Source organism: Lacerta agilis, chromosome 8 (genome assembly GCF_009819535.1).
Source record: "Lacerta agilis isolate rLacAgi1 chromosome 8, rLacAgi1.pri, whole genome shotgun sequence".
Classification (NCBI taxonomy): Eukaryota; Metazoa; Chordata; class Lepidosauria; order Squamata; family Lacertidae; genus Lacerta; species Lacerta agilis.
The window spans coordinates 51216613-51243167 of NC_046319.1; the positions used below are offsets into that span (position 1 = coordinate 51216613).

The 26555-nt window shown below is 44.2% G+C and overlaps 1 protein-coding gene across 3 annotated transcripts in view; it reads right to left on the bottom strand.

The window, feature by feature from the left end:
• Positions 1–6857: 6857 nt before the first annotated feature.
• GLG1 (golgi glycoprotein 1) overlaps positions 6858–26555 on the bottom strand; it is a 64431-nt gene continuing 44733 nt past the window's right edge. Inside the window, exons 12-27 of one of the 3 annotated variants that reach the window (XM_033157416.1) lie at positions 26016–26153; positions 25477–25563; positions 24396–24458; positions 23246–23359; positions 22680–22768; positions 22424–22541; positions 21142–21234; positions 20284–20421; positions 19081–19204; positions 16835–16977; positions 14689–14790; positions 13743–13850; positions 13109–13229; positions 12423–12529; positions 10912–11075; positions 6858–7414 (exon numbers count right to left, since the gene is read on the bottom strand). In XM_033157416.1, coding sequence (XP_033013307.1) covers positions 7408–7414; positions 10912–11075; positions 12423–12529; positions 13109–13229; positions 13743–13850; positions 14689–14790; positions 16835–16977; positions 19081–19204; positions 20284–20421; positions 21142–21234; positions 22424–22541; positions 22680–22768; positions 23246–23359; positions 24396–24458; positions 25477–25563; positions 26016–26153 — 1716 coding nt within the window. In that variant the 3' untranslated portion in view covers positions 6858–7407. Of the gene's footprint in view, positions 11076–12422; positions 12530–13108; positions 13230–13742; positions 13851–14688; positions 14791–16834; positions 16978–19080; positions 19205–20283; positions 20422–21141; positions 21235–22423; positions 22542–22679; positions 22769–23245; positions 23360–24395; positions 24459–25476; positions 25564–26015; positions 26154–26555 lie in introns of all 3 variants that reach the window. The other 2 variants (XM_033157415.1, XM_033157417.1) reach the window with 2 other exon arrangements.

The following is a 26555-nucleotide window of genomic DNA, read 5'->3' on the forward strand; positions in this document are numbered from 1 at the left end:
TTTTATGTTCTTATGACAAGCATTTCATTCCGATCACCCTTGCGTACCCTGTTGTCGCACAAGTGAGATCACACCAATGTACTAAAAGTTAATTAATCTAGAATAACAACCATGCCAGGAATCCATACACCAAATCAGCAGAGATCAGAGCTTCAAAGGCAATCTTGAGTATGCACTGAAATAATTGGGGGGGGGGGATTCACTCCTTTAGAACACTTTTACTACCCTGATTATGAGTGTAAGAAGACAGAGCTTAATAACCATGAGCCCACACCCTATGATTTTAATAAGCGTGCGGAAATTCTACAGAAACCTTGAATCTGTGCTGGTAGCAATGAAGCCTGTTATACCTGTATTAGCAGGTGCAATTGTATTTAATTTTATAAGCATTCCAACTGCTCAGGAACAAAACCCCCAGACTGTCGGCATCTGTAGCCTCCCCCCCCCCGCCATGATCCCAACACATGGGTAGGTTTATGTGAGAACTGGCGCTGTCTCAGGTACACAGGTCCCAAGCCACGACAGGCTTTTAAAGAAAGCAGCAAGCCACCAGCTGAAAACATTCCCAACTTTTGGTCCCAATTAGTAGCCCAGCAGCTACATTTTCAACCAGCCAGACAGTCTTTAAAGACAGCCCCATTGCAGGGAGAAGCACAAGTAAAAGAAGCAAAACAAGGTGTGAGATGTTGAGTCAAACAGAAGCAAGGAAAACAGAAAAGGTAGGTTTTAACCCTCCAGATGCTGCTGGGACTGCAGCTCCCATCACCCAAACGATTGGCCATGCTTCCTAGGACTGATGCAAGTTGGAGTCCAACAACAACTGGAGGAACACAAATTCCTCATCCCCATGAAAGACAGAGACAAAGCAACTTGAAACGAATTCCAAAGATGCTGCATCAGAAAACTATGAGATGTAGGGAAGATATTACTGCACAAGGACTGCTGCCTGTGGAAAACAAGCATGTCAGAGAAGAGTTCTAGCTGAATCCAGTCACCCCCCCCCCCACCATGCTGGGTTTCTACATGCAAGGGGAGGTTCTGTTCCTGTTCCTGTTTTGTTTTTTAAGTGAGGAGAACATCTGAATATTGGTCCTAACCAGAAGCGGTACAGTTCCAGAAAATACAAATGCCTTTTCTGATGATGTAGATAAATTCTCAGCTTGGATCTTACAATTAGCTAACAGGTGTGGGCACTTTACCTTTGCTACAAGACCTTCCCAGTTCCACCACAAAGCATTACTTGCTGCATCAAACACCTATTTTCTTTTGCAAAGGGGGGGGGGAACTATTTACCTGCCTTGCTCCAGTAAGACAATGTCCTTCCATCCGAGTTTGGAGAGGTGATATGCCACTGATGTACCCATGATTCCACCCCCACAGATAACCACCTGTGCATGTGATGGCAGAGGGGTCGGGTGAGGGTCTGCTCCAGTTGTGCTACTGTGCCGGGAGCTGGTCATGCTTCTCCATCCTGGGCTAGCTCTTTGCCACCGGACATCAGACAAGAGCCGGAGGAACATCTTGAGGGGGGTCCTTTAGCCCTTTCCGAGCCCCACAGATAAATCCTGAGAGTTGCTATTTATGGAAAACATAACATTATTATGCAAAATCAATCTGCAAAACTATATCATGGCTTAAAATGACATCAGCCAGCATTACAATCTCCTTGACTTATACAGAGTCAACTGACATGGAGCAAAAGTTCCCCCAACCAGGTTCTGTAAACCCAGACAGATAATAGCCACTCATAGCCTTAGGCAGAGGTGATTTCAGGTCCTGCTGCAAAAGATGATCATTGCAAAGGACACACTGTCACAAATTGAACATCATTGAAAAATATGTGAGAGAAAGCCAACGATGCATGGATTTTTTTTTTATTTTGCTTAACAACACTTGCAGAATTATAGCAATTCCCTAATAAACAAACAAACAAATAAATAAAGACCAGGCAGGAAGTCCAACTCTGTTCAAATGCTGAGTTGCTTGACATAAAATACTGAATTTGTATGTAGCATCAACAGAGTGCAAACAAAAGGTATTATTTTTTTTGGCTGGGTGGGGAACTTTGTTGCCATTAAATTGGTTACAGCACATACAGAACAAATGCTTTTTAATACTGAACATACCGAACCACTATTACCTAGTACTTGAACAGTTGAGCATAACAAGGAAATGATAAGAAATAAAATTATGTTTTTCATTTTACATTATTGTTTTTGCTCAGTTAAAATTTAAGCAGGCTACCAGGAAGTCACACACTGAGATTTGAAAGGCAAAAATGCTGTTTTTAAAAAATGGAATGGGGAAGAACTAGTTACAGCAAAGCTGTATCTGCCAAAGTCAAGAACATAAAGACAGGAGACTGCAGCTCATTAAATGCAGCCCCACAAGCAAGATCTAGAAAACCCTGTACAGTGGACGAATGCCTCACTAGACGAAAAACTCGCTAGACGAAAGGCATTCGCTAGCGGAAGGCTGTCTCGCAAGACAAATTTTTCAATGGGCTTGCCTCGCAAGACGAAAAAGTTTCGCGATTTCTTTTTTTTGTCAAACTGCTCTTCCCCCGTTGGTGTTCGCAAGACGAAATTTTTGCTCTACGACAGCACTCGCAGAATGAATTAATTTCGTCTTGCGAGGCACCACTGTATTATCTTTCTCAACCCAACTCTTTCCACCCCACGTAAGATATTATACCTGTACACTTCACATGCCACACCAAAGGCACAGGCAAAGGAGAACCATTGTGCTCCGACACAATTTTATGTCAGGTTACGCCACTGAGAAAAGAATATTCCACTTGGGTGAAATAAATAAACATACCCCACTTTTCAGCACTAATACGACCACATCTGGAGCACGAAGTAGATTGCTGACCACCTGGAAAAGATACACAGCAATGGAAATAATAAAAGACTATCAACAAGCTGGAACATTGGGGAGGGGCATTGAACAAAAATGTTCAGAGCCCTATGAAGAAGGCTGCAAGAGCTGTGTATTATTATTATTTTTGTACTTAACTACTAAGGAGCAATATGATAGCAATCTTCAAATGTTTGAACAGCTGCTACAGAGGTGAAGGAACAAATTTATTCTAATTTGTTCTAGAGGGAAAGATCTGACTCACAAGTTCAAATTGCAGGAATGGCGATTTCACCTAAACATGAAGAAGAATTTCCTGGCCGTACAAGCTGCCCAACAAAGGAACAGATTATCTCGGAAAGTGGTGGCCTTTTTCAAGAGAGATTTTTTTAACAGAGGCTGGGTGGCCACCAAACAGGGATGCTGAAATAACGGGTTCCCTGCAACAGCAGGAGTTTTGATCCTTCCATCTCTAGGATTCTATATCTGGAGGACAAACACTCCAAGCCAGCTATTATTAAACTCATGTTCCACCTTTCCTCAAAAGAGCTCAAGGCGGCAATGTGTTGCTCTCCTCTTTTGTCCTCACAACAAACCCTGCAAGGCAGGTGAGGCTTGGAGTTTGTGAGTGTTCCAAGGTCACCCAGAGAGCTTCGTGGCAGGAGGGATTTGACTTCATCAGTCTTGGTCCAACACTCTCTCATCACCCTAAAGTATCTAACAATTAAAGCAACAACTTAACATTCGAAGAGGAATTTATCAGCCATTCAAGAACTCCACAGTTATGCCCAGCAGCAACCACCTTGCAAGGTAGGCCTAGGTTTCTGTAGGTGCGGAGAAGGCAAGACTGCTCTGCCCCAGCAGCAAAGGGCACACCTGGCTGAACCCACCAGCCCACCCTGGGGCCACATTTGCATGCAACGGCCCCGCCTCCTCAGCCTTCGTTTGCATGCGCCGGCCCCGCCCACGCAGGGCTTATTTGCATGCCCCGCCCAAAATTGCACAGGGGAAAAGGGAGGCAGGCCGCCTCACCTACGCCGGGTTCCCCTCCGGAGCGCGACCTTCTCCCTTCCCTTCCTTGATTTCCCGCTTGTGCTTTACGGCCGGATCGCGCGACAGGAGCGCACCCGGTGCCGTACATCAGCTGCGCGGCAGCCAATCAGAATCGGGGGGGCGGGGTTACGACTCCGCGCAAGCGTACTCCGCTATCTTTGTGTGATAGTCCGAGACAGAGGCGGGGATGGGAAGGATTCCGCAACGCGCCGGCGCAGTGTGCAGTTCCTCGGCTGTGGCGGCGTTAATGCTGCTCCGCTTATCCTGGAGTTTCGTGCGCGCTGCTCGCCAAGGAACTGCCAGTGCTAGAGGTGGGGCGCATATTCTCGAGGCAGCTTCCCGCTACTTTATTATTATTTTTAATTGCTTTCAGCTTGCATTTATTTTTCCATACCTGCAAGTGCAAAAAAACTAATAAAGTTAAAAACGCTTTGGGAAGCAACGAGGGGTCGATCGAGTCGCTTTTGTTGGCGGGATCGTTCGTAAGGCTTCTGCCGGAGTGGTGGAACCGTTGCACATGGTGAACCCCGCTCACCCATCAAGCTGCTCCCTGGTGGGTCTCTCACCCCAGCCTACTTCGCAGGGTTGTTACGGAGAAGAAAACGGGGAGGGGTGCCCGCACCGTGCGCCCTAGCAACTTGCAGGAAAGGAAATATGTTAATGTAATAAATGAACGAAAGCTCGGCTTCGGTGTTCACATTTTTTTCAAAAAGTAAGTAATGTGATTGTTCTCCGCTGTAATGTTGCCACCCGTTTTTGTAAACTCGTAGGCTCCAAAAATGATGTCAAGTTGCGGGCAATCTGTAAAGCACAGCAAGGTCGCGGGCCTTGCGCCATCCTCAGCTGGGTAAGAGGCTCCTGGTTCCTCCAGAGCGTAGAAAGTGCCCCCCTCCCTCGCCCCTAAAGTTGCCTGCATCTTGGGACAGTGTTCAGATGAAATTTGGGGGGGGGGGCGAACAAAGGAGACTCCAGTCTATTGTGCGCTGAAACAAGTTTTAGGCTGCACCTCCTCCTGGGACAAAGAAGCATGCAGTGGTTGACCCCTGCCCCATCCCCATTTTAAAAAATACATCCATCTGTATGTCGTTTGTTATCTTTTTTAGGTGTAACACACAGGCTCCTTAGGTGCAAGACAAAGAGAAGCTCATCAGTTTTCATATGAAGGAAGTTGAAGATTAATTTTTAGTGGTGCACTAGGTTAAAAACCAACAACCAAAAAGCCAAATTGGGTAGCTTTGCATGATTAAGTTGGAGGGAATGTATTCTCATAAAGCCTCAACTTCACATAGAACAAGATCCTTTTCCTCCAGTTTAGGAACTCGCCATTGAACAGCTAAGCTCTATATTCTCCCAATTGCACAAAAAAACAAAGGTTGGCCCAGAATAAAAATACCAGATCTTCTCCATCCTGGGCTAGCTCTTTGCCACAGGCACTCCAGTTTTGAAGCACTCTGCATTTATTGGGTTAACACTGTTCCAGTGTCCCCTCCCCCTTCCCCAACACTTGAGCCTACTGTTGATGCAGATCCAGTACAAATGCCTCTTCTCCATATCCTGTAATATTTCAACAAAGCCAAGTAAGCCTACCCCACACTGCATCAGTGAGACACAGTGGCTCGTGGCATCACTCTTAACCATCACTTTGGGCAACGGAATTCCCATATGGGTCAGGGATGGTTCATGAAAACTGACATAAGGCAGAGCAAGAAGTGTGGCTGGCAGGCATAATGAACTTTGCTCCAGAGCAAGATTTCTTTGCACCTACAGGAGTGGGGAACCTTTTTCGGCCTGAACTACACCCTCTTTTGGGCAACCTTTTGAGGGCCACATGTCAGTGGTGGGTAGGGCCAGAAACCCATCCTGGGTCTCACCTACCTCATATAGATATTATGAAGATAAAATAGGGGAAGGAGCAACCATGTCTGCTGCCTTGAGCTCCTTGTTGGAAAGGGAGGCTAAAAATGCAGGTGGTTTTCAAGACGGTGAGGCGTCTGGTAAATGTAGTTTAAATGTGACACCCAGAAATGAAACAGTACTCCAGATGTTGCTTGAGCAGCAACCAGAGCAGAACTTTTACTCCCCATGTTGTGGACACCATGCTTGTGTTAATTTAAGCTGAAGATTGTTTTTGCTTATACGTATATCTGCAAAATTGCACTGTAGGTCCATGTTTAGCTTGTGATTGACTAAGAAACCTAAATTCTCACGGCCAAGCTAGGTCCCCAACCCAACCTAAATCTGGCTCTTTTTTGGTACCTAAATGCAGTATTTGATGTTTATCTCAGTTGAATTTCAGTTATTTGTAGCCTAGTGCAGTGTTTTTCAACCACTGTTCCGCAGCACACTAGTGTGCCGCGAGATGTTGCCTGGTGTGCCGTGGGAAAAATTGAAAAATTACTTTATATATAGTCAATATAGGCACAGAGTTAAAAAAAATTAACATTTTCTAATGGTGGTGTGCCTCGTGATTTTTTCCATGAAACAAGTGTGCCTTTGCCCAAAAAAGGTTGAAAAACACTGGCCTAGTGTTCCAGCCTCTCAAGATCATTTTGAATTTTGATTCTATCTTTTAAAGTGATAGCTATAATTAGTCTCAGTCTCATGCCATCTGCAAATCTTGATAAACATGCCATGAATCAAAGTAATTTATAAAGGTGCTTAATAGCCCAGAACACAGCGCTGACACTTGAGACCCCTTTCTTGGTAGATAGAGCCATCAAGGAACACCCGTTGGATATGGTTGCTCAACCAGCTGTGGATCCATTCAACAATAATTATAATCCAGCCCACATTTTACCATCTTGTCAACAAAGCTATCACAGGAGCTTTTAGTTCAAATGTTTTTCTGGATTAAAAAGAAAAGGAGATACAGTTTGTGTGGCATGACTTGGGGAGGGAGATTCCCTTTTTATTCACAGTTGATGGAGACACAAGCAAAACAAGTAAAAACCTGCAGACTCTTTTTTATTAAATTCTCCCATTTCATCTGTACAGAAAAAAATGCACATTATGTTCAGAATCTCCGTTAACAATTCAAAATTACACAGCATGAACATGTAAAAAGAAAGAATGGCCAAGATTTTGTACATAGAAAGGAAAAACAATTTACAAAAAAACACACCTTTGTTAATGTTACATTTTTTTAAAGGACTAAGGGTCAGCCAACATTAGCTGTATAATCTACCAATTTACTGTCTCTCCAATGGGCTGGTTTTGCAAGCTGCAGGAGGGGCACCGAATACAAACCCTTTTATGCCACCCTGAGTTGTTCTGTGCGCCTGCGTTTTGCTTCTCTCAAACACAAAACACGCCTATTCTTCAATCAAACACCACTTATATTGAGTTCCAAAGAATACCTGAAGGGAAATTGCAGCCTGCCTCTGATGCATTTCCAAGAACCTTGAGATAAGCCATTTGATTCTCTTTGCGCCAACTAGGGAGCCTCTGGATGGAGGAGTCTGCAAGTGTCGGATGGAGAAGCAGCGCACGTGATGCTCAGAATCTACACAGAAATGGTACCAATTATCATGCTGGTCACAGCTGTCCATAAGGACCAGCAATATGAGAACAGGTGTCAGCACAAGCCAGGGGCCAGGACAGTGCTGGTACCACATGCTGGATGGCACCACTTCCTAAAGACAGTTCCCTACATCCAGCACTCTTCCAGTTTGTTAATATTAATGCTCTGGATGCACCTGTAGTGTGTATGTAGGAAGAGTGTGCAACCTATCAACCCAGTTGTACAAACTATGAAGTGGAACAGGATGTGTTTTCCAATTCAGCAAGTTCCTTAGCTTACTTTGGGACAGGAGAATAGCCCAGGCTACATCTAAGAGCCACCACTAAGAGCCAAGAAATCCCTGCTCCTTTAGGCTCCACCAGGGCTTTTCTGCAGGAGCTCTAATCCTGTTATGCATAGAGCAGTGCCCAAACTGCCTACTTCCATCTCCAATGCATCAAACCAGGGGACCTTCCTTGAGATGAGAGCCAAGAGAGCAGCATCAGCACAACTTTAGATGAGACACAAGGAAGGAGAAGCAGCAGCAGCACAGGGTCCAGAAGCTGGAGGAACTCGTGTTACAAGACAGTCAAGGCCATAGTGGTGAAGACAGCAAGTACTACAAGTTCAAACAGGGAAACTTTTAGGGAAGAAGCAGAAAAACAAGCTCCCAATTCCTAGGTACTTTTCAAACATTCAAACTGCAGCACAGCCCCTTCCATCTTCCTCAAGCAGTGGCACGTATTCTGAGGAAGAAGTGGCAAGCACAACACTGGCAATACAATGCCACTTTAGATTTAGGATAATTTTTGTAAACAACCGTCCCTCAAATAAGCCTCAAAGCAGGAATACTTAGCTGTCAGACTGAAACTGACAAGGTCTAAGGAGAGTGCATGGAGGCTTAGGTGATGCCGTGACAGAGACCTGCAGTGCTTGGAACTCGAGACTTCTTCTCATCTCTTAAAACAATGGCTCACTCAAGGTCACTGAGAGAATGGAGTGACTGGCTGGCTGTAATGGCTTTGGCATTCTGTCTCTTCCCAGGCAACTAGTTCCCTTACGTGCATCTCACACAAGCTCCTCCTCTTCAGCAGCATCACTATATGCCTGCAAAAACCACTGCTGCTGATTATGGGAATTTAGTCAGGAGAGCATTTTTCTTTCATTAACCAATGCAACACTCCCACTAGGATCAAGGGAAGGCAACTGTAGCTGGCTGAAGGGAAGCAATGTAAGAATAATACGTTGTGCATTTTATTTGAATGCATGTGCTAGCCAGGATGGTGGGAGCCTCCTCTCCTTTCACAGCATTTGCTGCAGGGTCACCATATGCAAGTACCAGTTTCTTCCCAACATTGTGTAGGATTCAAAAGATGATATGACCAAGGCTATTCTTTGCCTCCTACAGCATGAATGGCAGCTCTAAGCACCCTGCAATTAATCTTCTGCTGGCTGCCTCTCTTGCAAGTGACTTGGGTTGCCCTGGGAGCATCCTCCACCATTGCCACCCCATTTCAGAGTCAAGGTGGATTCCTTAGGATAAATAAGTCTATGCCTTGCTTCAGAGTTAAAACACAGAATAACAAAATACTGAAGGGCATTCAGGTGTGGGTGAAAGGGGGTAGGGAACAGAGGCTTTGGAATGCACTGAGCATGCACTAGTTGGGGAACTATGGCACACACTCCTTTCCAATGTCATCCTTCATAGATTCAGTAATATCAGAAGCCGGGGAAGGAAATCCAATCTAGTGGCCATAGTCCAAAAAAAAACCTTCAGTACACACAGGCTCGCCCACTGATCTCTGATTTCCCTAATCATCATAATTTTGGAGGCCTGAAACAGTCAGTGGGCCTCAGGGGTGGGGTGGGGTGAGATTCTTGCACAAGCTTTTCCAGTTTGCCATCCTCAGGAAAACAAAGCCACACTTTGCACGACTTGCTTTCCAGTAGGATGAAAAATAAAGGTTTCCTAAAGCTAAAAACTTGTGTGCCTTTTACCAACACTTCAAGAGCAGCAGAAAATATTCACAGTAGTGGTATGGCTGAGTATGTCCACATCATCATTAAGATCAGCTGGTCCCATTGCCAAAAGCCCCTTGCTTTTGTGACGTTAATGCAGAACGCTGAGAAGTTGACATTTGACTGAGCAGTTGCAGCAAAGCAGGAAAAGGGGCAGGGAGGGGAAGAAGATGTTGCACTCAAGCCTTGTGTCGGGCAGACTCATGATTTAGCCCTCTAGAGCATACAGGCAACCATGTCTAACAGGCTGATAGATATCCTACTATCCACAAGGAGCCTGCACATGCGTATTTCCTCTTCTTCAAGTTACTCCCTGTGCTCTCCAACCAACAAACAAGGAGCACACTCCTGCTCATTGCAAACAGGGTGATGGTGGTACTGTTACTAAAAGCATCGCTTCAGCAAAGATACCTCTCCCATCCAACTCTCAGAAAGCTATCCCCCCTCCTCTCCCCCATCCTTGCTTAGTGTAGGGAGCCCTGCCAGCTTCCCTACTTCCCAAATGGCTGATTATCTCTTTAGATGGACTCTTGACAGCAGAAAAGTCTTACACCCTCCCTGACAGTTCCGGGAGGAAACTTCAGTAACTTGTAAATAAGAACCCTTTGGGGAGGACCCAAATCCTCATTTTCTTCCAAAACCACCACCTTACTACCCAAGACCACAGCTCCACCGTAGCTTGTCCAAAGGCTTCCCTTGAGGTAACAGTATGGTTTTGCAAGGGGTGCCTGTAAGACCACTGAAGTTTCTTTAATTTGGTCAATATTTTATTAACCCCAAAGATTGGAGAAGTATGGAAGGCATTGCCTTTTGGCAAAAATGGAGGAACAAGCCACAAAAAGAAAAAAAGAAGTACAACAGAATACAGTAACAAAAGCACAAAAACAGTAGAGATGATGACGAGCCTCTGGGGGCAACTCTTGCTAACTGATTATGTGCTGGAGATGCTTGTTCCAGGGTGAGCCAGATGTCCAAAGCAAGGCCAGCTGTGAATGGTGGGTGATGTCCCTTCCCCTCGGTCCTCCTGCCTAAGCCAAGGAGCACAAACACTTCCACACCAAGACCTACTGTCCAACACTATGCCTGGAACAGATCTTTAAAAATTTGCTTTAAAAACCTCTTGAGCTGCAGGTTGTCAGTCTGTCTGGGGAGTGAAGGCAGTTCCGACAGCATGAGAAAGAGAGAAAGGGAAAGAGAAAAAACTTGTCTACAGGCAGGCAAACAACAGTCGCTAACGACAGGGTAACGAAGCTGCTGGCTGGACCGCCAAGGCTGCACGTGCCAACTCGTTCCGAGGGTGGAGAAGCCATGGACGAGATGGGACACTCAGCTGGCACGGGCTGCTGTTCTAATCTGTTTGTACTCTCCAGAGAGGTGGGAGGGGAGACTATACAGAGGAGGGCTGTACAAACTGGGCAACGGGCAGGCAGGCAGGCCTTCTTTCCTTCCTTCTTCCCTTTAACTACCAAGGCAGGCTCTACCTGTCCTTCAGCTCTCGTGTCACTCGCTTCGTGATACGCCCACACATCAGGCCAATTAGGAACAGGATGCAGATGCCCACACTGATCACTGAGAGGATGTAGTTCTTGGATGGAGAGGTCATCACTTGCATGGCAAGATCAGAAAAGCCTTCTGCTGGGGCAACCTGGCAGGCAAGGAGGAAGAAGAGTCAGCTCCCAAACCAATAGTAACAGATATCTACAATGTACAGGTGAAATTTAGGGGTCAGTGCTTCAAACTAATCTCTAAAACCACCCGATTTGTTACAACCCTGTATAGACCAGAATAGGGTTGCAGGACCATAAACTGGGCTAGGCCGTTTGTCCATGTTATGCTGGTGTTATGCCAGGTCCTTCTCCCATAGGTGCTTACCTGAACCTTCTTTTCTTCTTCACAGGCTTAAGAAATTTAAAATATATATTAAGCAGCTTGTAAATTCTTTCAAATAAAAACAAACGAACAAAGTAGGGAAGGGAGACGGCATTTTCAGTAGTGGCACCGGGGTGAGGAAACACACCACCCAAAGAAGATCACCTGGGACCAGTATTGTGATATTTTCAGAGCCAGGTGAAGACCTTTCTATTCACCTAGTCCTAGACCGTTGAAATAACTTGTTTTATGGACCAGTCTTCTTGGCTGTAAATGTTTTTAGTTTAGGTTTTAGTTTATCGCTTTATATTGTACTTTAATTGTGCTTGTTTTAGGCATCAATCAAAGATTTTGTGTAATGGGGTAGCTTTATAAATTCCATTAATAAATGATTTTTAAAGCATCTGGTCCTATCCCTCCCTCACATGATATTGAACACAAAAGGATGAACAGCTGTGGAGTAGCATGAGGAGTCCTATGCTCCTTATATCCTTTCAACTGCTTGCTTTTCCCTCGAGATTCAGGATGTTCTTTCTGTAACCAATCTCTCCTCAGCAGTGTGTGCAAACACAAGCCAAGGTATGTGCAGCAAGGTGTCTGGAGAGGAGGAGTGGGGATCCCCCACTAGGGTGCTACATGCCTGTCCAACAGCAGGATGGTATTGCCCTCCCACAGCTGCCCTGTGCTGGGCCTTCCAATTTGTGCTCTCTCTCTCGTTTCCCATTTCAGGCTCATTTCAGAGGCCAGGAGCTCAGATATCAAGAGATGGGGCCCTGCTCTGTAACAGCAACTGTTACATTTTGTGCTGCACTTGCCCTGGCAAGGATCGCTTTCTACAGATGGAATTTAAAATTGCACAGAAGTGGTGAGGAGCCATGCTCGACATGCATATTAAGGCTGTACATGCTGGTAACTCAAGACTCGCTTCCAAGATCAATCTAGCATATTGTGTCAAGGATTGTCATTACAGTAGCAGCATTCCATCATGTGTTCACAGCCTTCAGCACCAACACATGCATCATACTGGTACTTTCCATCTGTTCCAATTCCCTCATATCCCCAACAATCCATAGGCACCCAGAAGAGGTCTTCCTGGACGAATAGAGCGGGTAGCTTTGCTCACCTTGGCAGCGTAGCTCCACATTTCAATCCGGTCGTTAAGGCGCTTCTTACACTCAGGCTGCAACCTCACACGCTTGTCCTCCAGGGCCTCCATCAGACAGGACATCTCTGCAGAACAGAGGAAAGAGTGTTACAAATGATTGAAGGCACAGTTTTTTTCAGATCATCACGATCTTGATCTCTCCCCTCCCCTCTTTTGCTATTATGTGTTTCTCAAGGTGACAAAACAGGTAACAACCATCACACCACTTCATGGGGGGGGGAGCACTGGGGGGATCAGAGATTTCAGGGGGACCTGGCAAAATCAGGGGTGCATGTGGGCACCACATTGGTGACCCCAGTGTTTAACATATTTTATATATATTTTTAGAAAATGAGTATTGCTTAGAAAGGATTTTACTTATTAATCTAAACAATGATGATGAAAGTTGTATGAAAGCTCCTCTGTTCCCCCCCCCAAGTATATTGATTTTTACCACTGGGGGGGGGGGATTCTATCTACTAGTCCTTCACATCTCTAGGAAGTGTACAAATCTATCCTTAGCAAGTTGTTTAGAGTGCAATTGTGCCTAGACTTCTCCAATACCAACGACAGGAGCAGAAGACTGAAAATCATTGACTCTGTGGAAGTCGCACCACTGGTGGCAGAGATGCTTCCTGGACTTCTTAGCAAGCTGTAAGACTTACGTCGCCCTCTTCCTGGTGGGATGGCAGCACAGTGGTGCTTGATGTCAAGGGCACAGGCTGTATGAAGGACGGGGTCCACAAAGATATCAGCTTTACTCTCCTTCAACATGTTGAGTACCTCCTAGAAGGGCACAAAATTGCAATGCACCCTCAATATAATGATTTGCATATTTCATCTTAACTTGCTCATCCTCCTGCTGCTTCATTATACTTGGAATACTTAAACCCTGCTTTGTAGCCCTGAGCAGTTCTCAAATAAAATAAGATTTTGCAGTGTGGAAGACTCCAGTTGCTTTCAAATGGAGCACATTTATAGTAGTCTACTCAAAGTTATGAAGGCATTTATGACGGCTGGGTCAGAATTTGAAAGGGATGTGCTGAAGTGTGGCAATAGAAAAATGCAAAGGGGAAGGAATGGATGCCTTCCCTTGGCTGACTTAAGTGGATGGAGTTGCAGTGACAGAGGGGGAAAGCAAATCGCAACCACCCTAGGAATCCTTGGAACATCCAAGCTAGAGAACAAAGCTGGAGCACTGAATAAGTTCCTAAGTGAGGAGAATGCCAACAGATTGAGCTGTACACCATCTAGCATTCTCCCCCTTGCCATTAACACAGAGGCACACCTATTCTTTACCTTCTTGCACATGTCTGCTTTGATCTTTAGGAGATTCACTTTAAGGCATTCTTCCACTTGTCCTGTCTGCTCCTGGGCTGCTGCTTCCTCAGCACACAAGCTAGAAATCTTTCAAAACATAAAATACATTAGGTTATAGTACCACAGGCCAACAAATTAGCCTCCTTTTGGAGGGAAACATAACAAATTCATGTGACAAAAAGGTCCAAAACATGGTATCTAGCAAGGGAAACAAATACAACCTTACTTTCCAGTTCAGTACATGTTATCCCTTTATTACTGAGGAAAGGATTACAGTGTAACATAGCCCAGAGGACTAGCAACATTACCCAGAGGTCCTCTACTGTGGATGTTGCCTAAGGTCAAGGCTGGAAGCTATTCCCTGTCAAGCTAAATTCCAGCTGGCAGAGCCTGGAACAATTTCTGGAAATGAGCAGAGGTGACAAACAGCAACTACTCTCCACCCTGCAATAGCAGGATTCCATGCTTCTTTCATACAATCTTTGCTCAGCAAGGCAAGACTATTAGGGGCTGTCTACTCCTGCTGTTAAGCTTCCTGTTCCTTTCCAAATTCAAGGGAGACTTGTTCTCAAAGAGGTCCTTAAATATCAGTTACGAAGAAACAAGGAGTCTCCCACACACTATTCTCCATAGCATGAAAAGGACCGGGGGGGGGGGGACACTTTACATATCAACTTAACTCTGGACAGGAAGATTCCACATAAAATACAAACCACTTTTTTGTAAGATGCCAAGCTGGATTCCCATAATGCTTTGCTCCACAAGCAGCTCTTGGAGCAAATCTATTCTCTGACAACCACAAGGTGATTTTAAACTACCAGGGGATTCAGTCAAGATCGCCATAGTTCAAACTGTACTACCAGGAGCTCATGAGAACTTGCCAACATATATAGTGTGAAGGAGGATTGAATTTGAAAGCTCCCACCTCTTCTGAGCAGTGCATCTGCAACTGAGGATCTAACCGGTAATCAAGAGCGGATTCCTCGATAATCACTCGAATCTGATCTTCACAGTCGGGAGAGAGACGCTGTTTAGTGGTGGGAACAAGAACAGTCATGCCACCGGAGAAGAACCAACATTCACATGTTCCTCAGACCCTTACCCGCTACCCAGCTGAATGAAGTACAGTTACTGGTTCCCACACCTTCACCTGTGCTCTTGCATAGACTGTGCACATACTGAAACATCAATCCTGCTTGAATCCAGACTTTACCAGTGCTAAAGAAAGGCATCCCCTGCCATTAGACAAATGGCTCAGGCAAGTGATTTTCAGTGTAATGAAAGGGCAGAAAATTGCTAGTGATTTATTATTATATATTTTCTGCCTGGGAGAGAGGAAGAAGCACTTGTAGGATTTTCTGCCTGGTGTAAAAATAAGTGTTGGTCTTGGATATTATGACTGGGGACTGTGAGGCGGGGAGGAGAGAGATTTTATATTCTGCCTACTGCAACATGATGTATTGGACCAGCCCTTGTTAAGAGAAACTGCCCAGCCTCCTAGCCAGAGCTGTCCAACCTATCTGCTTCTCAGATAAACCATAACGTTCTGGAACTATTCCAACCTGGATAACCTTCTTTAGCACTATTTACCAAGTAAACGTATAAGGAAAAGAGGTGCCTGTTCCCAAGCAGGAATCTACACGTATCAGAAACCACAACCAATTAATTACAACTCACTTGTGCACTTTTAAGTGTTTAGAGACACATAGCTTCCCTTCATTTATTTCTGCTGCCTAGGCCCGTTAATGATGAACACATTTCTACTGCAGTTAAAATATGAAGTGGTTCTCCATAGGGGAAGGAGCTAGAGATGGGCTGAGATATGGGTTCACCAGCACTGTGGAAACAAGTCAGCAGTGGGAAAACCCCTGCCTCAGACCTGTGCTTATACAGAATCATTAAAGCACATTCAGCACAAATCTTAACTACTAGCCATTAACCACTAATCTTAACTAACTTGAGCAATCATGTATTTTTGGTGCATTTTTTAGCACTAAAAAATCTCTTAAAGTCAATCTTTGGAAGCAAAAGGCAGCTTAATATATGGATTTTTTTTCTATAGGGAGAATTCTTCATATGGGAAAACATCAGATGAGGCTGCACAAAACCTGCAATTCAATTTAAGATGCAAGAATACAGCAGGCCAAAGCAATCTGATCAAAGAGGGAAATTATTATGTGTTACTTTCACCACACCAGAAGAAGCCCCCTGCAAGTGAGCCTCTGACAGCTGGGAATTCTGAATGCTTCCAGGGAGATAAGGCAGAGATAAGTCCTCCTCCATTGTTTACTTATGCTCATATTCTCTCTCCTAATATCCCTCAATATATTCATGAAGGAAAAGAGCAGGGCCATTTAACTGATAAAGAAAGATAAGATAAGCAGAGGAAGGCTACCAGCAGCTCAATGATCACCTCTACTTTCTGTCTGCAGGTCTAAGAGGAAGCCTTCTCAACTCTCAGTGGCTGCTTTACACAGTGCTCCTTGTTGCTCCTTTTAACAATGATTGCACCACTTACTGATCAGTGACACCAGATGGATTTCCAAAAATGTATTGTTCCATAAAATTAGCTAATAACGTAATGAATTGTGCGATTTAAATGTAGTTACAACTTTTTCCAAATATAAGTGGTTAGCTTTTAGGACTTGATAAAATTAATGTTAAACACTCTATTATTATAAAATTTAAACCATGTATGGAACTCTATGTTTTCAATTGTCCCATCTTAAAATGTTTTATTAAGTGGGGTTTATTCCTTTTTCTCCCCTAATCAACATTCATTTCAAATACTTGGGCTGCTGGAAAAATTCTTTAGATACTTATTCAGCATGTAAAATTTACACAGCAAACTTTTTAAATTTTAAGTTAAATAAACATAACTTTTAAGTTTAGGTTGATTAAATCAGATCACTGGAACAAATTCCCAGAGAACCCGTATAACTGGGCCTAAGCTTCTGAGACCTGCCTGTATTTTAAACATGCTTGTTGACTGGCACACGCCACATAGTAGAACAAGTCCCTTTGGGGACCTTCTGGCCTAGGTCCTTGTGAAACACATGCCCCTTAGTTACCTGGTCTGCGTATTTCAGCTTCAAGCAGGATATGACCTGTCCTTCAAGCTCGGAATCATCCTTGGCCTTGGTCAGAATGCTCTGGCAGAATTTGGGGATGTCAGCTTTGCAGGCCTTCCTGAGCACTGGATTCAGGCGGTAATCTACCAAGGAAGAAAGGAACAAAATTAGTGATGAAGACCAGCTGCTGGAATGAGGCGCCAGCTGCAGAACTGAGCCACTTTTACTAAGCAGCCTAACACTGTAGTTCTTTCTGTCTGAGTTGCCTGTAATGTAGCCAAGTTGCAAGGCCTTGGCTCTCGGGAAACCAGCTACATACATACAAGGCTCGGCAGATGCCCACAATCTTGTGGCATTATAGAAAAAAGGAACAAGCAGTGGAATTCAGCTTACCCAGTTCCCAGCTCTCATGGTCATGGTTGACCATTAATATGCAGATTGCTCCTGCTTCCCTCCTCCCCTAGTGCAAGCAACAAACCCTGGCTTAGCATCATATCCACACCAGCAATGTTGTTTGTTCTGCTCAAAGGATGCAAAAGAACAAGGAAGCCAAGAACAAACTTTAGCTTTACACTGTGGTTTGTCAGGGTCACAACAAACTACTGTCTCTGATTCATACGTAAAATTTAGGTATGGATTGTGGTTTGTAGCTCCTGCTTGTGATAAGGAAGGCATGCCAATGCTAAATCATTGCCAAGTGTCATGGATGAGGAGATATGAAAGCCTTCTGCGGTGGCTATCAACTGATGATGCACACAGGGTTAGGGATATCAAAATTTAAAGGCAACTATCCAAACCATGCTGGTTTCCAACTTTGTTTTGTTCTGCCCAGTATTGTATATAAATAGAGCAGTACAGGTGCTGCTTCCAGGCTGTTCTCATAATGTCTGTAGAAATTATCAAAGGGTGGGTGACTGATGTGGTTAACCTGATGCCATGGGAAAATAATCCAGGGGAGAAAAAAAGGGGTGTTCTTAAAACTTTTTCCTTTATTCAGCAAAAGCTGAGGAACATACAATCACACCTGAAAATATACATACATAGTTATAGCGTAGGTAAATCTCTGCATTAGGTAGCGATTTTTAAAAATTCAGTGTTATAACAAGCTCTTTCAGAGATCCTTTTAACTGGAGATGAGCTGAACCTGACACTTTTTGTATGCACAGTATGAACTTTACTATTGGGCTAGGGAATCTCCTCTTACGTTTCAAGTATAGGTAATAACTTGAAATCAGATGTTTTTATAAGACAAATTTTAAAAAATCCCACCAGTTTTCAAATAGGAAATGCTGAATGGTGAAGGCACGGTTGTGCAAGGAGAGGACAAATTATTTAAACACTTAAGAAAAGTTTGCCTTGGAGGGGATTATACCTACAGCAGGCCTGAATAGACATAACATTTATGCCACACAAACAAAGCAAACAAGACAGTCTAGTCTGGCAGGCTGAACTTGGGATGCTGCCAGAGCCCTCCCACAGCCTTCCCAAAGCAGGATAAGCCTGTGATCACAGCTATGCACAGGTGTGGGGAGGAAATAAATAAATTAAGAGTGGGTTTCCTCTGCTCTCCATTTATTTATTTACCACCCGCCCACAAAACTACAATCGTGTAAGTAAAATAAGCATAAGATACGAGTTACCTGTATAAATAACAACTATAAAATATCATAGCACCAGCTCTTATCTTTAAAAAAGTCAGTTCCTAAAAGCCTGTTGGAATACAAAAGTATTCACCTGCCAGCAGAATGGCAACCAGGAAGGAGCCAGTCTAATGTCTCTAGGAAGAGAGTTCCAATGTCTGGGAGCAGTTACCAAGAAGGTCCTATGTTGCGTGCCCAGCAAACTTGCTGTGAGGATGGTGTGACTGAGTGAAGGGCCTCCCCCGAAGATCTCAGTGCCTAGATAGGTTCGTATGAGGGAATATGGTCTTTCAGATAGCCAGGATCTAAGCCGTATAGGGTTTTATAAGGTCATAACCAGCAATTTGAATTGATCCTGGAAACAGACCAGTAGCCATCAGAAATGTTTTTAAAAGGAAATCATTCACTCCCTATATCTAGCCCCGGTCAACAGTCTGGCTGCAGCTCTTTGGGCCAGCTGAAATTTCTGAGCACATTTTAAAGGCAGCTCCATGTAGAGCACATTACAGTAGTCCAGATGGGATATATCAGACATTTCAGGTAATAAAGATTACAGCCCTTAAGTGCAGACCCCAGACCCAATTCCAAGAAAACCCCCACCATTACCTGTGTTCTGTGTAATCTGGCGCTTGGTAATCATTTGTTTGCATTTGGGATCCATCATTTCACTGTTCTTGTTCTGTTTCAAACACTGCAACATGTTCTTTGCATCTGCTTCTGGGCAGAATCTCTGACAGAGGGAGAGAAAGCACCAACAAGTCAGCAAGGGGAGAGCAACAGCACTTCCCATCTTAAGCCAGGACTCTTGTTGCCTGAATGCAAAGTGCTGAACAGGCACAAGTCAGGCATCACTGCACTTCCAGGCCAACCCAGAGGTTACTCGGCATGGAACGAATTCTTAAAAGGTGTTGTGTTAATACCCGTGCCCATTAATGTCAGGTGAGGTGGTGGGAACGGCACCTCTGAATCAATGTACTTTTGCAGAGAAAGTTTAGAAACACACTGAACCAAGAACAGGACAGGAAGATGGGAAAAGTGGGGCTTTGCTCAGCTATAATTCCACATGATCCTCTTGCTGGTCTGAGTAGTTTGAAGATAAATCAAAGAGCCGCTGTACTTCCAAGAGCCTTTTTGCTGTATCTCCCTTAGTATCAGGCCTTTAGGGCATGCACCTACCTAAAGTTCTGAGAAAGCCTGAAGTTCTACAGAAGTTACAGCAGAGGAGAGAGAAAAAGCTTGCCCCTCAACCAGGGTTTGACACTTTGCCATTTCAGTTTTACTTCTCTGATCTTTCACCAGATATGCTTGAATATCTGGTAGAAGATTAGAATATGGTTGAATATCAACTGGATATTCATAGCTAGATATTTAAAAATATATACTTGAGGGCAGGAGATGTTTTAAGATTAGAACCATTTGAATCTTTCCAGAATGAAGAGTCAAGCTTGTATACTAAAAATGGTCAGATTTGGTTTGCACCATAGAATATTGTGAATATTAACAAATCATCCCATGCCATGCAGAAATGGCCTCTGGGTGTGTGTACAAGATGGATCAATTCCCAATGCAAGGTTTTGCCTTTGCAGACAAATAAATATAGAAATCAACAAAACTGAGAAGTCTTCATGAGCGGCAGCAGACAGAAACCCAGTTTAAATGTCCAAAAATCCTCCTACAAAAATCCATGTGGATTCCTATTTCAAGGCAATGTCAGCTACATGTACTCTTGCATGGAAGGAAAATGTTACACTGAAAGCAACATGATATGGCCCGATTCTAAGCCTCCCCTCATCAACCAGCCACCCTTACCTTGATCATTTGCTTGCAAACACGCATGAGAGTATAATCTAGTTCTGGATCCATCATCTCCGTCTCCTGGAGTTTGAAAACTTTCTGATGGCAGCGAGTGCTCAGTTGCTTCTTGTTTTCCTTAAGACACTCAATAATCTGCAGTTAAATAAATAGAACATCAAGGGTAAAGGGACACTAGATGGCAGCATTGCTAATCTGGGAGTCAGTAAATGACTCAATGGCTTTAAAATAACAAAGCAAAGGCTGTGGAACAAAATAGCCAAAAACCCTGCATTATTTTAAGCAGCACCTCATCTAAAACAGAAGCTATAATGGCACTGAGGAGGTCTCGCCCACAGCACATTTTGGGTGAAGTATTCTAAGGAGGATGGTAAATTTAGAAGTACCAAAAGAAATTATATTAAAAGCCAACTCATAAGATTGAAGCCACTGTGTTCACTTAGACTAGAAAAAAAAAAGATTTAGTGGCTGAAAGTTCAACTCAGGGAGTAAAAGCTCCTTCAACAGTCAACTTGGTAGTTTCAATGTAAACCAGGCTCCTTTGGAAGGGTAGGATATTTTGTAGCCACTGACTAAGGAAGAGCTAGAGGAAAAATGAGCCCATGGAGAAGTGCTGTTGTGCTGGAGAAACACTTGCCAGTGGTGCTTAGGAAGTCGATCAGCCCATCCAGTGGACTTTGCTGTGAGTCACAGTACAAGCAAAAGGTCTGTAAATCAAAGCAGACTGAAATGGGCTTTGATGCAGAATGTATTCCGGTCAAAGCCTCTCTTGCTAGGCAGAAGCAGAGAGAGAGAGAGAGAGAGAGAGAGAGAGAGAGAGAGAGAGAGAGAGAGAGCACTGAAAAGGCAGATCACCTGAGCATTGCCATAGGGGACATTCTGGCAGTAGTCCCTGATGTCCGATTTGCAGGCCTCATGAAGGTCTGGTTCCAGGCGGATATCCTCAGTCTGCAAGATGAATCACATTGAAAAAAGATTCAGATTCAAAAGGGAGGTGGGAAGCTTGAACATCCAAAATCCAATTAAAAAAAGTAAAAAGCCCATGAGAGAACCAAGTGTTTATCTTCTAACTAGGAAGCTTTCTGCAGGCAACCATCAGCACTCTTGAGGTTATATATTTATTTAATAGGATCTCTTTACTCATTCTTCTTCACCCTCATGCTGCGCAGTGGATTACAACAATAATATAAATTTATAATTACAGGTGGATAGCTGTGTTGGTCTGCCATAGTCGAAACAAAATAGAAAATTCTTTCCAGTAGCACCTTAGAGACCAACTGAGTTTGTTTTTGGTATGAGCTTTCGTGTGCATGCACACTTCTTCAGATACACGTGTGTATCTGAAGAAGTGTACATGCACACGAAAGCTCATAAATTTATAAAGCTGTTACAATGTCTTCAGCTATACAATGAAGATGCTAGAGATACCTCTGTAGGGAGTGACTTCCACAATCTAGGGGCTGTCACAGAGAAAACCCTCTCCCAGGTTGCCATTCCCTCAACTTCTGATGGTGGCGGAACTACCCTCTACAGGTCTTAACACCCTAGAACAGCTTTTCTCAACCTTTGGTTCCTAGATTTTGTTGGACTACAACTCCCATCACTCCTAGCCAGCATGGCCAGTGGTCAGGGATGATGAGAATTGTAGTTCAAGACCATCTGAAGATCCAGGGTTGAGAAAAGCTGCCCTAGAAGGTCGATAGGGAAGAGCCAGCCTTTCAGCTATTTGAGGCCAAAGCTGTGAATCAAAATGTAACACACTTGTGCAATGCAGTCTTCAGTTTGGCTGCCCAGGACAGCTCTGGGGGAAAAAATCCCTTAAAACACACACACACACCAGGAAGGTGCTTGCAATTCTACTGTTCCAAGGGAGCTGGGTGAACAAGACCCTTAAATCCCAACAGCTGGGGCTGGCTTTGGCTCAGCAAAAACTGCCTTCTTGTGGCAAGGTGCCAGGAAAAGCCAACATTTGCAAAGAAGCCTGCTATAAGCCCGATTTAGAATATAAGAAATGGTAATTAGAGAGAAGGAAACCAGCAGTGAGGGGCAGCCAAATATTTTCAGGGTAGGGCAAGCTGATGCAACCCTCCACAGAAGACTTTGCGAAGCCTCAGAGTAACAAGAGGGCAACTTTTACCATTTCCAGCTCCTCAACACGTAGCTGCTTGCGGCACTTCATGGAGACCTGGTGCTCCTTTGCATCTCTCAGCGTGTCGTTGCGTACAATGGTGCTCAGGCAGATCACCACATCCACCCTAAAGAGGACAGAAGTGTTATAAATCCAGGCTATCTTGGTGTAAAACTCTTGGGTATCACCCACTTTCTGATTAAGAGACAAAGGTTTCTCTAGCATTCAAAAGCCATGAGGCCAAATTTCTGACACACACACATACTTTTTCTTGATGTTGGGGCACAGCTTCAGGACATCCTCTTTGCAGGCCATTTTAAATTTGTAGGAGAATCTGAAATCTTTCATCTGAACCTAAAGAAAGAAAAGCAAACAGGCCCCTTTCAAGGTCAGGCACAGTCAGGAAGCCTTTCACAGAATATCTGCTACTGCAGCCTCAGTCAATGGCATCTCTCTGCCCTGCTTCTTGCCTTGCCACCTTTGAGCTTCAGTTCAAGTTATCCCTTCTAGCGAGGCTAAGGTTGAATGCAATGCCCATCCAAATCACTATGGGTCCAACCACATGCACTGCCTGCCTGCAACTGCAAGCCATGTAAAATAAGAATTGCAGATTTGGAAGGAACGTGGTTAAAGGCACAAAGTAGTCAACATCCGGAAGCTCATTTGTGGCAAATAAACCAAGGCAGCACCGAAAAGGGGACTATGCCATAACAATTCAAATTTCAGCAGACAGGAAAATGCCTTTGGCTTTCCAGGGCGAAAGGGGATAATGGCTGTCTGGCTCCCAGGCTCAGTCAAACTAGGGGATGCTGGAGGACCAGCCACACTCACCAGCTGGAAGTGCGTGACTCCAATTGCACACTTTTCATTCATCTCCTTCTGGTGTTTGTTCTGAATGAGGCACTCCATGAGGTCTCCTGAGTCAATCTGGTTGTCTGCCACTTCCTGAATGGGATATTGGGAGGGATGGGGGACAGCACAGACAGACAGACTAATGACAACCTGTCGGGAACTAACTCCCTTCCTGGAAGTCTCTGTGCCTCAGTTGAGGAAGCAACGGGACCCATGATTTAAAGCTGGAGAAGGTAATTGCACCTCTCTGGCTTACATTTGAAACCTGATCGTTAAAATGACTAGTTGGGGCCAGTTAGCTCCGGAGCTCTCGTTGCTTTATGGCTGCACATGCCCCCCCCCTGGACCCAAAAATGCAACACAATCTATTAAATGCCATAAACACCTTTTGCAATTTAACTAGGGCTGGTATGCCAGAGATATACAAAGACTACGCAACAATAGCTGAATTCTACATACTTGCTCCTATTCTGTATAACAGGCATGGCCAAACCTGGCCCTCCAGCTGTTTTGGGACTACAATTCCCATCATCCCTGACCACTGGTCCTGTTAGCTAGGCATGATGAGAGTTGTAGTCCCTAAACAGCATGCATGGCCAAGTTTGGCCATGCCTGCTGTATGATTTATTCTGGTTTTGTCCACGATGAGCATCAATAAACTAACAATGAAAAGTCCTGCGCTTGACTACTGGAAATCCTATTCACCCACCCTTTATATTCAGATATTTCAGCAGGCACCAGCTAAAGAGTTTCAAGTGAAACCAGATATTTGCTTTTTAGAAAACCGAAGAAGAAAAAGGCAAGAAAACTGAATTACCACTGTCCCATTCTGTGCACCCATGGAATCACAGCACACATGCACAGTCTTGCACCTGCTTGCTATGACTTTATGTATCCAAACCAGCACTGTAATTAAGGCTAAGTTCTGAGCAGGGAACTGGGGATGCAAGAAGGCTGGTTGTGCCCTTGAGAATTATGGACATTCCAGCAAGGTATGCTTAACATGAAGGGGGAACTACAAGGCATGCACATGGCTAGGCTCTTCATCACCTCAACTGATACTAATGTGCAGGAACTCTACACTCAATCCTTATCCAAATTAGGACAAGTATGAGTAAGAGTTACTTACATGGCAGAAGGTCTGGATAATTGGCTCACATGCTCTCATCATCAAGGCTTCTATCTGAATATCCTATAAGAGGGAGAGAGAAAGCATTAAGTCCAAGGCCACACACAGTTTTCCTGACAGTTCACACTGTTGCTCATGTTATGTTTGTACATCAGAGTGGGAAAGTCTCCTGGGATGTGAGCATCCCTAGAGGCAAGCTAAGAAGCCTTCTGTTGACAAGAACAGCTACTGTAAGAAGTCACTGGGAGCAGGAACAGGCTGCAAAAAATATTGTTTAAAGCAGCTTTTCCAGCTGTGCTGGCTGGGGTTGATGAGAGGTGAAGCCCAAAGCATCTGGAGGGGCCCAGGGTGGGGAAGGATGCCTTAAAGCTTGCTGCCCCAAATAAAGGCAAACTAGAGTTGATCAAAACACAGCAGTTTTAAGGAAATGATACCTGCCATAGAAAGGCATAACTTTTACACACACACAGCGAAAGGAAAGGAAAGGAAAGGAAAGGAAAGGAAAGGAAAGGAAAGGGAAAGGGAAAGGGAAAGGGAAAGGGGAAAGGGAAAGGGGAAAGGGAAAGGGAGGAAGGAAAGAGGGAGGGAGGCACACTCCTTTACATGACAGTTATAGGTAGGTAGCCGTGTTGGTCTGCCATAGTCAAAACAAAATAAAATAAAAAATTCCTTCCAGTAGCACCTTAGAGACCAACTAAGTTAGTTCTTGGTATGAGCTTTCGTGTGCATGCACACAAAATCTGAAGAAGTGTGCATGCACATGTGAAGAAGTGTGCATGCACACGAAAGCTCATACCAAGAACTAACTTAGTTGGTCTCTAAGGTGCTAGTGGAAGGAATTTTTTATTTCCTTTACATGACTACTCCTTCTTTCTATTGATATCAGGCTTGAGTTACTTTATCTGGACAACCAATTAAGATCTGATACTTTACCTTCTTTCTTAGGTGACTCACATATATGAAAATGGCATCCTTTTGAAGGTACTTGGGAGGGCAAGCCACAGATCAGCAAGCCATTCACATGGTGCAAGTCTAACAACTACAATACTGGAGATTTCCCTTCCAGACAAAGCTTACTTACTTCAGACTCCAGCTCTGTAAGATTTCCAACAATGTCTCTGCATTCAGCCGCCAAGTCATCCAGATGGTCCTGGAGACATTCAAGTTCCTAAAGGGGACACAAAGAATCTTAACACAGAACAAATGGGTTCATCTCATTAATCCCTTGAAAGCCACCCAAATGCTCCTTGCTATGTCTTTGGGATGTCTTTCGTTTCACCCCAACCAACACCACACTTCTGCTATGGACATTAAAAGTAGTGTTTTGAGACACTGGGATCAGCAAGTCACCACTCTTGCTCTAGGTTGGATAAATTGGGACAAACAATGCTTTGCTTCCTCCTGATGCACACATGGGTTTAGTGCCTTCCCTTCATTAATTAAGCTAAATTGAAGCACAAAACACAATAATACAGAAACTTTTGAACATTAAAATTTTGTAAAATTCAGAAATGTTTATGGAGAAAAAGCAGAACCAGGACATTTAAAGTGAATGAGTTTTGCTTTCTAACTTATACAACAATTTCAACATGAGATTATTGGTTTAAATTTTTGAGATACCTGTCCAGTCTCTGTTTTCTCACTGCACCATTTCCCCAGATCTATCATGCACTTGTCCTGCAGAGCTGGATCCAGTTTTACATCCAAGGCACGCTGGTGTAGAATTCGTTGTACTTCTGCCCTGCATTCCCGGGATAGCTGCCAAGAACAAGTGTACAAATTTGTTCCAGATGAACAACCCCAACTGCTCAGATCTGGGAAGGAAGGTGCTCTCTTTCCAGCATTAGTAAAAGTAAAGTTCTCTTTATGCTATTCTTGGTCACCTCCCACACAGGCCCAGAGCAGGCCTCCCACGCAGGTCCCCCCCCCCCACTCATTTTTTTTTAACCTTCCCTGCAGCTTAGATGGACAATTCCCCACATCCAAACAGAAGGTGTTTAATTGAAGGACAAGTCTAAACAAGTTGTCAAAAAGTGAATGAGATACTGTGGCATCATGTGTGTGGAGGGGCTGGCTTGCTGTTTAAGAGAAGAAGCCAATAAAATACAGACAAACAAGCCTAGTGCTAGATTGGTAGGGATAACCTCAAATCTCCAGGCT